This window comes from Falco peregrinus, chromosome 7 (genome assembly GCF_023634155.1).
Source record: "Falco peregrinus isolate bFalPer1 chromosome 7, bFalPer1.pri, whole genome shotgun sequence".
NCBI classification, from domain to species: Eukaryota; Metazoa; Chordata; class Aves; order Falconiformes; family Falconidae; genus Falco; species Falco peregrinus.
The window spans coordinates 38,288,326-38,300,380 of NC_073727.1; the positions used below are offsets into that span (position 1 = coordinate 38,288,326).

Here is a 12,055-nt window from a genome sequence, read left to right on the forward strand (position 1 = left end):
TTTGTTTTTTCCTGTTCAGAATCTTCTTACCAGCTCTATTTTAAAGATGCCTGTGTCTGAAGGGGATAGCAGTTTTCAGAAAACAGTCACAGTACCTAGGAACAGGCCACTAGCTAGTCCTCTGCAGGTAACTATTCTTTGGTAAAAATACTTTTTGTATATAAAGATACATACATAAACTTATGTGTGTGTATATATATATATATATATATATAGCTTTCGCATAGACTGGTTTTAAGTTTGGGGAATGGAAGAATAAAATGTTCAGAGGAATGTGGCTGACAATCTCACTTTACCTGTGGAGTGTAAGGATACAGTGGCTACAGCTGTGCCAGGAAGCTGAACAGGGCAAAGCCCTGTGCGTGGGGCATTGTACCTCAGCTGCCTCCGGTGTGACATTGGTAGGACTGAGGATTAACGCGGGCCAGAAGCTTTTTCCTGTAAGCTTCTTGTAGGTGGCTTTGCTGTTTTGAAGAGCAGGAGAGTTGAGTGGTATGCTGGTGGCCAGAACTTGTCCCTGGACGTGGGGGAGAGGAGAGACTGGCACTGCCCATCTGCCCAGCATTGCCCATCCAGCTGAGCACCAGGATGGCCTTTCCCTGGGTGCGGGCTGAGGCTGCAACAGGAATGTGGTTGTAACTGGTGAGCTGAAGAGGCCTCATAACCCTTATGGCCAGTTGAATGTCTTGTGATCTCTGAAAGGAATTAAATGTGCAATTGTTGTAATGTAAGCCAGATGGGAAGCTGTTTTTTATGTATTTATGACTTTTCCAAGTGTTAACAAGCATATACATTTGCTATACTTTAAAATGCAGCTGTTATGCAGGGCCTGATCCAAAGCCCACCAAAGTCTTTAGCAACCTCTTTGTCAACTCTTGTGGACTTTAGATCAGGTCCACAGCAAGTGATTCAGAGAACGAAATGCAGTGTACATAGTGATTAATTATCCTTCCACCACAACTCATATTTTTGATGTAGATAAGTGATTTTATAGCTCTTTACATGGGAGAATGGAGGGAAAGTGTTTCATTCCCCAGGGTGAGTCACTGTCAGAAAGGAAATTATAACTCCATAGTTCCTGACTTGCAGACAGATAGTCCACATGGCTAATCTTTTTTTTCCTCCCTCTTTCCAGAATTTACATTAGGGGTTGTTTACAGTAGGAAGGAATGAACAAAGCCTGGTTTTGATTAAGCATCTCTAACCAGGCATTATAAAGTGAGATACTAAAATTTCACACATGTCCCTGTTTGGCATAGTTTGCCATGGAGTATGTCTGTATTTTGCACTGCGGAATCATCTGATGAAAAGCAGCTTTGAAGAACAGGGACTGTGTCCCCACTCTGCATGGGGGTGTCCGCAGGGGCCGAAGACTCTCACTCCCTGTTGCTTATTTGATCTTTTCTCACCAACTGTGTTTCTTAGCTGCACTGTGATAGATGGCTAAGAGGAGGGGGTTTGAAGATCCACTGCCTCTGGGTTAGGGCAGTTATTTAGAAGCTGAATTCAGACTGTCTCATGGCAAAGGAGCCCCAGGCTCCAGCTTTGCAGGGGTCACTGGAGCTCCCCGGCTGGCATGTGGGAGGAGGCTGCTGGTCCCCAGGTGCTCAGCCTCGCTGCCTTGCCAGCATGCCAACACTTGGCCATGTCTCCTGGCCAAACTCTGGGCTTCTCTGTAGGTTTAGGGCAACGTTTTTGGGTAGCTAAACAGAGTATATTGTGGGTTGTCCCGTCAGTGGTAGTTGCCTTCATTCTGCCTGTAATAAAAGTGAAGAGTCTGAGGTGCCTGTAAAATAGGATCTTTTGATCTTTGGCATAGCAGTGTTATGTTTCCTGCTATCTAAAAATAATTTCTTTACAAGCTGCTGTCAATGAAAGGGCTTGTTTAACCTTCTCTCCTCACTCATGCTGATTTTTGTTCAGGAAGTTTACACGAGTCAGTCTGTGGGCCGTTCTGGATCCCATTCTTCAGTCGTTGCTCAGGAAAAGCATGTTAGAAGTCAGGTATTCTCATTGTTTGGATAAAGAGGACTTTTCCTTAAGTAGGAACTGAGTTAAAAAGGACTCCCTAGCTCATCTCAGTGTTTAAAACATGTTGAACTGAAAGAAAAAGCAGTTGTAAAAAGCCCCAAAGTGAATACTTAGCATGCAGCTTCTTGGTGTACCACTATGAATGTAAAATTATTCTCTTGACCAATGAAAGAAACATTGAGTGTTTCAGCTGAAATGTAATCCTACATGAAGAATGAGCCATTCTGTTATGGTGGCACAGACATTTTTTTCAGAATGAAATACAGACGTTTTATAACAATGCGGTATTGTCTACCTATCCCTGCACACTCTGATTTGGACTTAGTGTCATGGCTAAAAAGGAGAATCTTCATCCCTGGTAAGGCTGCTTGGCTTCATGTCAGAGGGGACTGTGGCCCCGTACAGCTCAGAAGGGACATGCAGTCTAGCTCTGTTTCACACCAGAAGCTGCTGCTGCTCTGTCCTTACTGCTTCTCCCTCTCCATCCCAGTGGAAATGGATGTGTGTGATGAGGACACAGCATGTCTAAAGGTGCAAAGCAATTGGAAACATTAGTGTTTGTGCTTGACTTTGAGTGGTAGCATTTTGTACATGACCAGTTTTTAGCATGTTCTTGTTCTATGCTTTCTACACCTCCTAGTTTTGGTATATTGCCCTCATATATGTACACACACATGGATGCACATATGAACACTGGACTAAATCTATTCATTCCATGCAGGTAGGTGTTAAACACCAGGGAACCCATCAGGGTGAAATTTAATTGTGTCTGCATATGTTTACATTGCTGTTGTTAATATTTTGGGCCTGGTCCAACTGTTCTTACTTAGGCAAATTCTCATTGACTTCAGTCCAAGTAAGCATTATAGCGCACTCTGCACCTTGGGATGCATGCATGGAGAGGGAAGAGAGAAAGGGAGCACGAAAGTTACTTTTAATATGCTTGGTTCTTAAAATTCCATTTTCTCTTAAATTTGAACTTATGTAAGAGGGAAGTAGTATGTTTACCAGCCCACAGTATTTTTCATTGCTTTAATAGTTTGCACTGCATTTGCATAAAGAAAATTATATTTGGCTAGCAATAAACTCACCAAAATGCCTGGTTACTTACTGTTTTGCTGTAATTTCAAAGAAGGCAAGAGTAATGAATGTTCAAAACAATCTTTAAGGATATTTTTTACTGCATTTTGGGTATATGTCTGATCATATGCAACTTAGTAAATAATAGTTGATAGCCATATCAGATAGCACGATACGATTGTCATAGTGAATGAGGAGGAACAGCATGTTGCATTATTTGGCATGTGAGATCAGCTGTGTATAACTGTACTGGGAGTATGGTGGTATCAGTGTTGCACTAGAGCAATGTGGGGAGAAAAAGTTTCCTTAGACCCAAGAAGAGTTTGGGCTTCATCCTCATTTGATACCCTGTAAAACATGGGATGTAAAGGCAGCTGTGTGTAGGATTTTTCCAAAAAGGTGTGAAGGTTCAGCCAGCTTCTTTGTCCTGCATGACACATCTCATGGTAGGGCATTGAGCATTCCTTCACTGGCAGGAATAGGAGATGTCTCACCAAACCCACATTATGCCTTGGGGTGGAATTACTCCTACACGCCATTGCATGGATCCCAAATACTTATGCTTTATATTGGTGGAGTTAGTTACAACCTATATTTTTGCACCCTATGTTTTTGTCGCTCAAGCAATACTCAGTTGCATGGCAGGGAGGTTTTGGCCTCACTAGCAACTTTTCCAAGGGTTAAGATTTTGAAATAACATACTCCCTTATTGAGGTAAGCTGGTGGTCTGCACTGAGCCTTTGCTTGAATAGTGCCTCGTAAGTGGTTACATAAACCCCCTCTGTTTCTCACCCTTCCTATGTAAAAGTTATGTTTTATTTCACATTATGTTCTTTAGCAGTAACAGTACATAATACAAACTATCCTAACACAGGCATTTTAACAGATGGAAAAGTAGGCTAAATCATAGACCACCTAACCCTGCAGGCTATCAAAAGACACCGTGAAATGGAACCTTTTAAGAAAATAGCACTGCTTTGATATCTTCTTCTCCCAGTAACAAAGGAAACAACACAAGGTAGAAGCCCTGCAAGCTAAAGAGAATGTTCTTCAGCCCCTAGATCCTGTCACTTTCCATTTTTTAACCACAGACTGACACGTTTCGGCTCGAATTTCCTGACTTTCAGCGGTTTATGTAACCATTTTCTTTAAAGAGTAAGTTTAAAGGATTTTAAAAGTTACTTGGTTAACCTTTTCAAGAGTGCGAGCTGTCATTAAGCTTAATTTTCTCCATTTAAAAAGTCAAATGTGGAATTTTCATTTGCAGCTGGTTCTAAGACGCAGTGTATAGGTGAGGCAGCATGCTCTCCTGCAGCAGCAGACTTTCTCTGGTTTTCCTCCATGGCTTTTTGGGGGCAAGATGATCCTGAAGTCTCATACTCTTCTTTGTTTAATCAAGGGAGAGGGGGCCCTAGGAGTTTTTAAGATTTGCACAGCAAGGGAAGGTAGCCCTGCAGGTTTCCTTACTTGTGTTGTCTCTTCTCTCGTCAGTGCCTGATGTGTGCAGGAGCTGTGCTTGGCACAGCTCAGGGAGCAAAAGGACATTTGAAGTTACGAGTCAGTCATCGCATGTTTTCCTCCCAGGGCAGCAGAATCTGGGTTGCAAACAGATCAGGAGTTACAGCTGCCCTGAGCAGGCAGTGGTCTCTCAGAAGGAAGAAAAGTGACAGACTATCAGCCATTTGCAGCAATGTGTTCTGATCCGTGAATAAAAATTAGTTAAGGGCGAAACTAGAAAGGAACTGAATATCCTAACGTGAGTTGCAGGTGCTCAACCCATTTCCATATCTCTTACATTAATCTTACTTGGAAAGCTCATACATCTCAAACAGGAGTTTTGTCTTGAGTAAGGTCTTCAGGGTTAAGCTCTTAAAAGCACCACCAAATAGCTCTTTCTGGCTCTCGTAGCAGGGTTATAATAGAAGCTGAAAAGTTGGACCATCTTACTTTCTCACATTTAGCAAGCTGTATTTCTGAGCAACTGGGGAAGCCCCAGAGTTTAGAAAGCTGTCCCATGCCCCAGAGGAGAACTAGCAACAAGAGCAGAAATAGTGCTCTGCCTTAGCAAATGAAGTAGGATTCATTTATGGTCACTTGAGTATTTTATTTAGTCTTTACTGTCTGGTCTTGATAAGGAAAAGGGCTTCTCTTGGTTCTGCCTTCTTACAGAATAGAAAGCCATACTATTCTACACGGTGTGAATCGTATTCTGCTAGGAAATTGCCTTGTTTGGGGCATTGATTACTGTTTCAGAAGGAGTGCTGCAGTTCTGTTGCAAGCCTCCTTTTTAGCAGCATGTTCTTCAAAGTACCCATACTGTGTAATCTAAGGGAAAACTGGCAAGAAATCCAGCTTTTTGAGGTCGAGAAACATGATAAGATACCTTCTAATAGTCTGAGCCTTCTAAATATTTTAAACATTTTGGCTTTTTTTTTGGTTTTAATTGGCAGCACAACTTGGCTAAACAAATGGGAACGTATGTAACACCAGTAACTTTGCTGAAGATACCAGCCAGTGTAGTGGAGCTTTAAAATCTGTCTTCTAAGACAGTTCTTTGCCCAAAGATTTTTACTAGACTTCCATCAGCTTGGGAGCTTGATACTGCAGGACTGCAGCAGTGTTTGGATTTTGACATCCACTGCTAACACACAAGCTGGTGTAACACAGAAGCTCTCGTAAGCTGTGCAGACAGCACATGGAAAGGCGGTCGAGGCTCCGAGTGCAGAAGGACCAGTTCTGTTAGAAAGGCACCTTTCCACAGGGTTTTTTTTTCCTTACTCTGGTCTGTTTTCTCTAGATGGTCCAAGTTTTTATTTAAAGTGCTTTAACTGGATATCCCAGTTACAGCTTTGACCGTTTGTTTACAGTTTGCATCTGCCTGAGGGCAGTTGAAGGCACATTACAGGATAAGTGAGGTAGTTTTACTGCCAGAAGAAGGATGTGCTGGTAGGATTACTGAGGTTAAAAAAAAAAAAAAAAAAAAGAGCCAGGGAGAATGATATAGCTGGAATTGTACCATGGGTCTGTAATTTTATCCTATGGGAATTCATAGTAGTACACCACCTTCTCCCCGCCACTCCCTGTTTTAACTTTAAAAGAGAAAACTGCTGCGTGTGGAAGAGAAAAATACAGCTGGAAGTACTGGCTGAAAAGCTTAAATTCTTTTAATTGACAGCAAAACTAAGAGCAGTTTCCTGCTCTTTGAGTCAATTAAAAAAATACATACATAGAATGAATTGTACTGCAGAAATCCCTTTCTTTCCCCACTGGCTAGGAATTTAGGTGCCAAAAGGAACACCTCACTCTTAGATGGCTGAATATAAGTAGAATGAATCCCCTGAATTAATGAAAACATGCCTGTCAATTTTGGTGGGTTTGGGGTCAGGCCTTTTGGCTTCTCGTTACAAAACTTTTGTGCGTCTGTCACTGATTTGCAGAGTTGGACCTTTAAATGTGGCAGGGGACATGCAGCGAGCATTCTGCAAAAGGAATGATCTGAGGGGTTTCTATGCTGTTTTCCTGCATGGCTCTAGCTCTCTGCCTGGGTCTTGTCTCTTCTGATGGATTTGCTAAGCACTGCTTTTGTGGGGCACTGCTGCCGTCCTGCAACAGAGCCCAGTCAATGCTTGCTGCGATGCTGGCATGGAAGGAGGCGTTGTGCTTTTCCCTTTTTACCGAGGGATCTTGTAGTTGTGTGTGCCCAGACCTGGCAAGGCGTTCTGCCTGGGTCGTGGGACCCAGCGCTCCCTGCCAAGGAGGGAAGTAAAACTTCTCGCGTCGGGATGACTTTCACATGTGCCTCCGGCGCTGCGCTGCGGGGCTGGCAAGGCAAAGGCATTGTGCTTTGTTTTGTGTCGGCTGCCAAGAGCCAAGGCTTCAGACAGAAAATGTTTATTAAAAATACCCACTTTAAATGTTGTCATCTGAGTTCCCCAGGATAGAATTGAAAACTTAGTAAATATACTACTTCAGAAAATACACTCCTTTGGGTCAAATTCTGCTTGCTTACTAGAGAGAAGCTCTCACCACTGTCAGTGAGACTGCAAAGTTAGCCTCTCTTCATAAATTTGTCATAAGAGGAGAGAAAATAGTGTTGTGTATTTCTGGGAAAATAATACAAGGGTCAAAACTCTGTGGGGAGATTCTCCCACGCTGTCTCTACGGCAGAACTTGACTCAGTTGTTTCGAGCAGGCTCAGGTCAGGGTCTGGCTGATCCCCCTGCGGCTTGCTGTGCCTGCTGCCCAGCGCTGCCCGGGGCGGCTGAGCACGGAGCCGGGGCAGGGGGTTACTGCCTGCCTGAGCAGCTTCTGCTGCACTGACATCGGGTTAAACGAAGACCAGGCTTTCACTGGAATGAGTGACGTGTAGCAGCATGCTGAGATGTTGGAGATACCAGCATACAGATTTTTTTTTTTTCTTCTCTAAGCACACGGCTGTTAATACAAAGAGCTCAGTGTAGATAGTAATGATTAAGCCTAATTTATGAAATAGGGACGCTCCTTGCCTGAAGTTACTTCTGTTTTTTAAAAATGGACGTAATGTGACAGATGGACTTTTCCTTGCATGTTTTCAGTTATTTAGGGGACTGCTGATCTCTCATTCCTAGACCAGTGCATTGAAGCTTTGGGGGATCACAGGGAAATAATGGTTCGACGCATATTTTTGTCCTTTGAAATGATGGATATTCTGGAACTACCAACTGCCTTTGAGGTGTACAGACCAAATCTGACTTCTGAGTAAAACCAGTAGCATTGTACCCGGCATTAATTTGGTCCCTGATGCAAATACCTGTAAAACAACAGGGTAAAGTACTCACAGGTGCAAGTCCTGCTGTGGATCAATAGGAGGCTGTAGGTTCCCAGCTGATGTAGGTGCCTTTGAAAAAGTTACCCTGGAAGCTGTTTAACCAAAACATAAAAGAAGCAGTGGCGTGTCGCATGCATGTCTGCGGCATGCAGAAAGTATGTCACACCTGCTTTTTGGCTGTGGAGTGTGCCCTAGGGCTGAGCCACAGCATGAGGTGTACAGCCAGCCCAGGTAGAACCACTCTAGAAAAGAGGTGTGTGGCATGTTTGTTCACTTCACAGATGCAGCTTTCCTGCAAAAAGCTGCAGAAATGTAATGATTTGAGGCCTGACCTGGTTCTCCTTCACACGAGGAACTCCCACTGAAGCTTAGCAAGAGTTCTGCCTGCAAAAAGGCATCAGGAGCAGAGACCATATCCAGAACTCATCTACAGAGTGGAGAAAGCTGTCTCCAGAGAAGCCCAGCTAAAGTTTCCGGAGGATTAACGTGCTTGCCCTCATCTTGGCCACGCTGCTTACTTACTCATTGGTTTCGTCCCTTTTAGACTGTAAGCACTCCAAGGCAGGGAACCTCGGTCCCTGTGTTTGTACCAGTGCCCTGATTAGGGCGTATTATGAGAAATTATCTTTATTTCATATGTTGCCTAGCCTTTTACTATCCATATGTCTTCGATAACACTGTTTACAGTCAGAAGAGCATTCTCTAAACATTTAGGCCAGAGAATAATTTAAGGATCCTCTTGTAAAGTTAGCAACTACAAGGAGCAACATGAGGAGCCACGGGCACATCAGGACAGTTCTGCTCCTGGCAGGTGGTTTTGCAGTCCACTAATTTCACTTCACCCAGTGTCCCAGATGTTGGGAAGGTTTTGGCCATCTCGCTACACAATGTAGATCTTTGTCCTTGTTGAAAGCAGAGGAAAATAGGGAAGGATTTCTCCTGACTTGTCTTTGTTGGTGGATCTTGGGCATAGACCTCCATATTCAGCAGTAGTGGGATCCCCTTGCTGGCAGGCAGCTTTCCATTGACCACAGCTGTGTCCATTTTTGTAATGCAGGGCATTAGTACAGCTAGCTCTATATGGTAATAGAGGTTTTATTCATGGCTTTGGGAATATCTCGTTGTGGAAAAGCAGACACACAGAGTAAGTGAAAGAGTTCAGTGGGGAAAAAAAAGGAAAGTGTGTTTAAATGTGTGTGTATACTGGTAAATTGCAGAAGCTTTGAAATTTCATTACTGTTTATAGCTCAAGGCAATGAGAAACATCTCACATATATAGTGAGTAAATAAATACACTGTGCACAGCCCTCTGCAGATATGTTTATCTCCTTTTAACATTATACTAAATGGTGTCTGTAACCTCCATAAATACCACAAGAAGTGAAATGGCTTTCATGATAATTAAAATGCTGTTTCTGCTGAGAGTAGCGGACCAGCCCCCCCCCTTTGCCGGAGGAGCTCTGCTAATGGGCATGTGCTAATCGCTGCGCACAGGTGAAAGCAGCTCTAAGCGCAGGAGGTTTTGTTAGCTGTGGTCAGGCTGTCAAGATTGTCGGGTTTGTTTAGGGAACACAGGGGCAGAGCAGCTGTATTTCTAGAACGGAGGTTCAACAGGAATTTGTGCGTGGTCATAGCACTGAACATTGCAACTCTGGGCTTTTAGCCTGCCTGTGCCCTGTTGACTGTAAAGTCCACCTGCGAGTAAATTCTCTTTTTGGACCTTTCACGGAAAGGAGGGATTAAAGGCAAAGCTAAGGTATGGCCCTGTAGAGAAGGCACTTTGAGAGAGAAGTGGGGAGGTTTGGGTCCTGGCTCTTGTGGCATGCCCCTCTGCAGGGCACCTGATCTGCCCACCCTGCTGCTGCTACCTGAGAAGTGGGGGTGATTTTTTTTTTTGCCTGTTGTGTTGAGATTCCAGTTTCTCTGGAGATGGGACAACATCCTGCTGCCTGTTCATGTGACACTTAAGAGCACCGGGCCCAGCTTCGGCAGGGTCTACGAACAGATCACATATCATTCACCCCAAATCTCTCTGCCTGCTTCTAATTTAGCATCTGAACAGCACGTGGGAGTCGGCATCCTGCGGGAAGATCGAGGATCAGATGGCCCTGACGGATCAGGCGCGCAAGTACATGGCCGCCTTCCCCACCCGGACTCTGGTTATGTGAAAGGGTCGACAGACAGCGAAGCATTATGGTTTTGAGAACACTTCACCTCCACTGGGAAATTCCTGTTCCTCTGCGTGAAAACTTCATGAATGGGAGAAGAGCCTATCTTTGTTGTGGTACAACAGTTGGGAGCAGCACAAAGTGCATTTAGTCACTCAGCATATATATTCTTGTTGGATTTCACCCAACTTAAGAGGATTTTTTTTTTTAATGATACTTGCCTAAATTATTAGGTATTAAGTTTGAATCAGTAATTAATGATCTTAAGTGCAGGCTTATAATAAAATAATTTTTTCTTGTACTTTTTGAGATCAGGCAGACCTAATACACCAGTATTGTTATTTCAGTGATGTGCTAGCCAGGGGTGGGGTTTTGTTTGTGTCTTTTTAAAAATTTTTTTATAATAAAAGAGCAGGTACTCAAACAGATATATTTTAAATCACTGAACAAAATGCATTGGTGTAAAATACTGAAGCAAAAAGCATTACTACAAACACCAGTCTGTGCAAAGGGGAAAAACTGATCAAGATTATGAATGCTCAAACATCCATGCCTGTTGAAATACTCTTTTTGTTATGGTTATAGACCATTATACATTGTGTGTTTCTGTTTGGGGGGGTAATTAGCTTGCTTTAAAAAATATTACTGTATGAAACATAGATTTATGAGAAAAATTATATTTTTATTCAGTAATTTAATTTTGTAAATGCCAAATGAATACTGTGTTTTGCTGCTACAGACCTTAGTGTGTAGACATGCTGCTAGTGTAAAAGGAGCAGTAGAGCTTTATATGGAAAGAAAAATAATGATGTTAGCTAATTGACTATGCACTAGCATTTCAGACTTTTTTATTTTATTTTTTTTACATCATTTATACTTTTTCCCCTTTTTTTATAAGCCATATTTTTGAACACTGTTCCTGGGAGATTTCTTTTTTGTCTGGATGTGTTGTTTTGTTTCTCATTGGTTTGTAACAGCATGCATTGCACCTTCATATGTTTGGGAGAACACTGTCTTGTTCATGTTGTCTGTTTTGTTCCACGTCTAGCTAATTGTTCCCTAACTTGGGTCTTGTACTAAATCAGGTTCTTAAAAATACATGGTTCTTCATACTGCCGTACCAAATCTTTATCGATATGGCAAAACACTGATTTTATTTTATTTTTTTATTGTTTGGGTTTTTTTTATAACAGCCTCTGACTTTGCTGCCTTAATAGCATTTGGTGCAGCTTCATCTGCACTTAATTTTTTATACGACAATGTACTGCCTTGTAGATAAATAAAGTGTGTTCTTTTTTACTTAAACCCGCACGGCCTCTTAATCTTGTTTTAGTGTTTTGGCAGTGGTGTTACAGGCAACAGTCAAGCCAAGAAGGTTTTTTTCCAGCCCATTCAGATAAGTAAGGAATACTGTTTTGCACACCGTAGGCAGCTTCAGCATCCTCGGTTCTCACTGATTGTTAAGGAAGTGGAAGGAGCACAGCACAGAACAGTAAGTACTGAGCATGTTGTAGACTCGAGGCACATCTCTGGTGACACCAAAGTCCAGGTCAGCGTCAGCCGGCAGGAGGCTTATTGCTCCTTTTGTGCAAAACTGCTGTTCTCCCATAATGCTGGCTAGTGCATTTTTCATCTGAGACCGTCAGATCAGGCGTCAATTGAATAAGAGCAAAATATTCTGGAGTCCCTACGCTGTAGAACAGATTTTTTTCATGCTTGTCTTAGGAAACCAGAGGTGAGAATGTACTTTGAAACCCTGGTGCGTTACACTGCACAGCAAATAATTGGGCAGAGCTGCAAAGCCTCATGCAGTGTAAATGTTGAGGATGTTCAGCCCTGGGTAGGCTAGACAGTAAAAGCAATTGCCAAAAAGAAAAAAAAGATGCAACCTGCCAGGAAAAAAATTGCATTTTATTTAATAGCTTGAAAATAAATTGTTTGCTAAAATTTAAGTTAATGCAAGCAGTTC

General features: G+C 42.7%; 1 protein-coding gene across 3 annotated transcripts in view; it reads left to right on the forward strand.

Moving 5' to 3' along the window:
- Positions 1-11,391, forward strand: part of MYB (MYB proto-oncogene, transcription factor) — a 28,945-nt gene extending 17,554 nt beyond the window's left edge. For all 3 annotated transcript variants that reach the window (XM_055810632.1, XM_055810633.1, XM_055810631.1), the window contains 2 exons: positions 20-127; positions 9,970-11,391. In XM_055810632.1, the coding sequence (XP_055666607.1) occupies positions 20-127; positions 9,970-10,086 (225 nt within the window). In that variant the 3' untranslated portion in view covers positions 10,087-11,391. The remainder of the gene's footprint in view (positions 1-19; positions 128-9,969) is intronic.
- Positions 11,392-12,055: the final 664 nt, after the last annotated feature.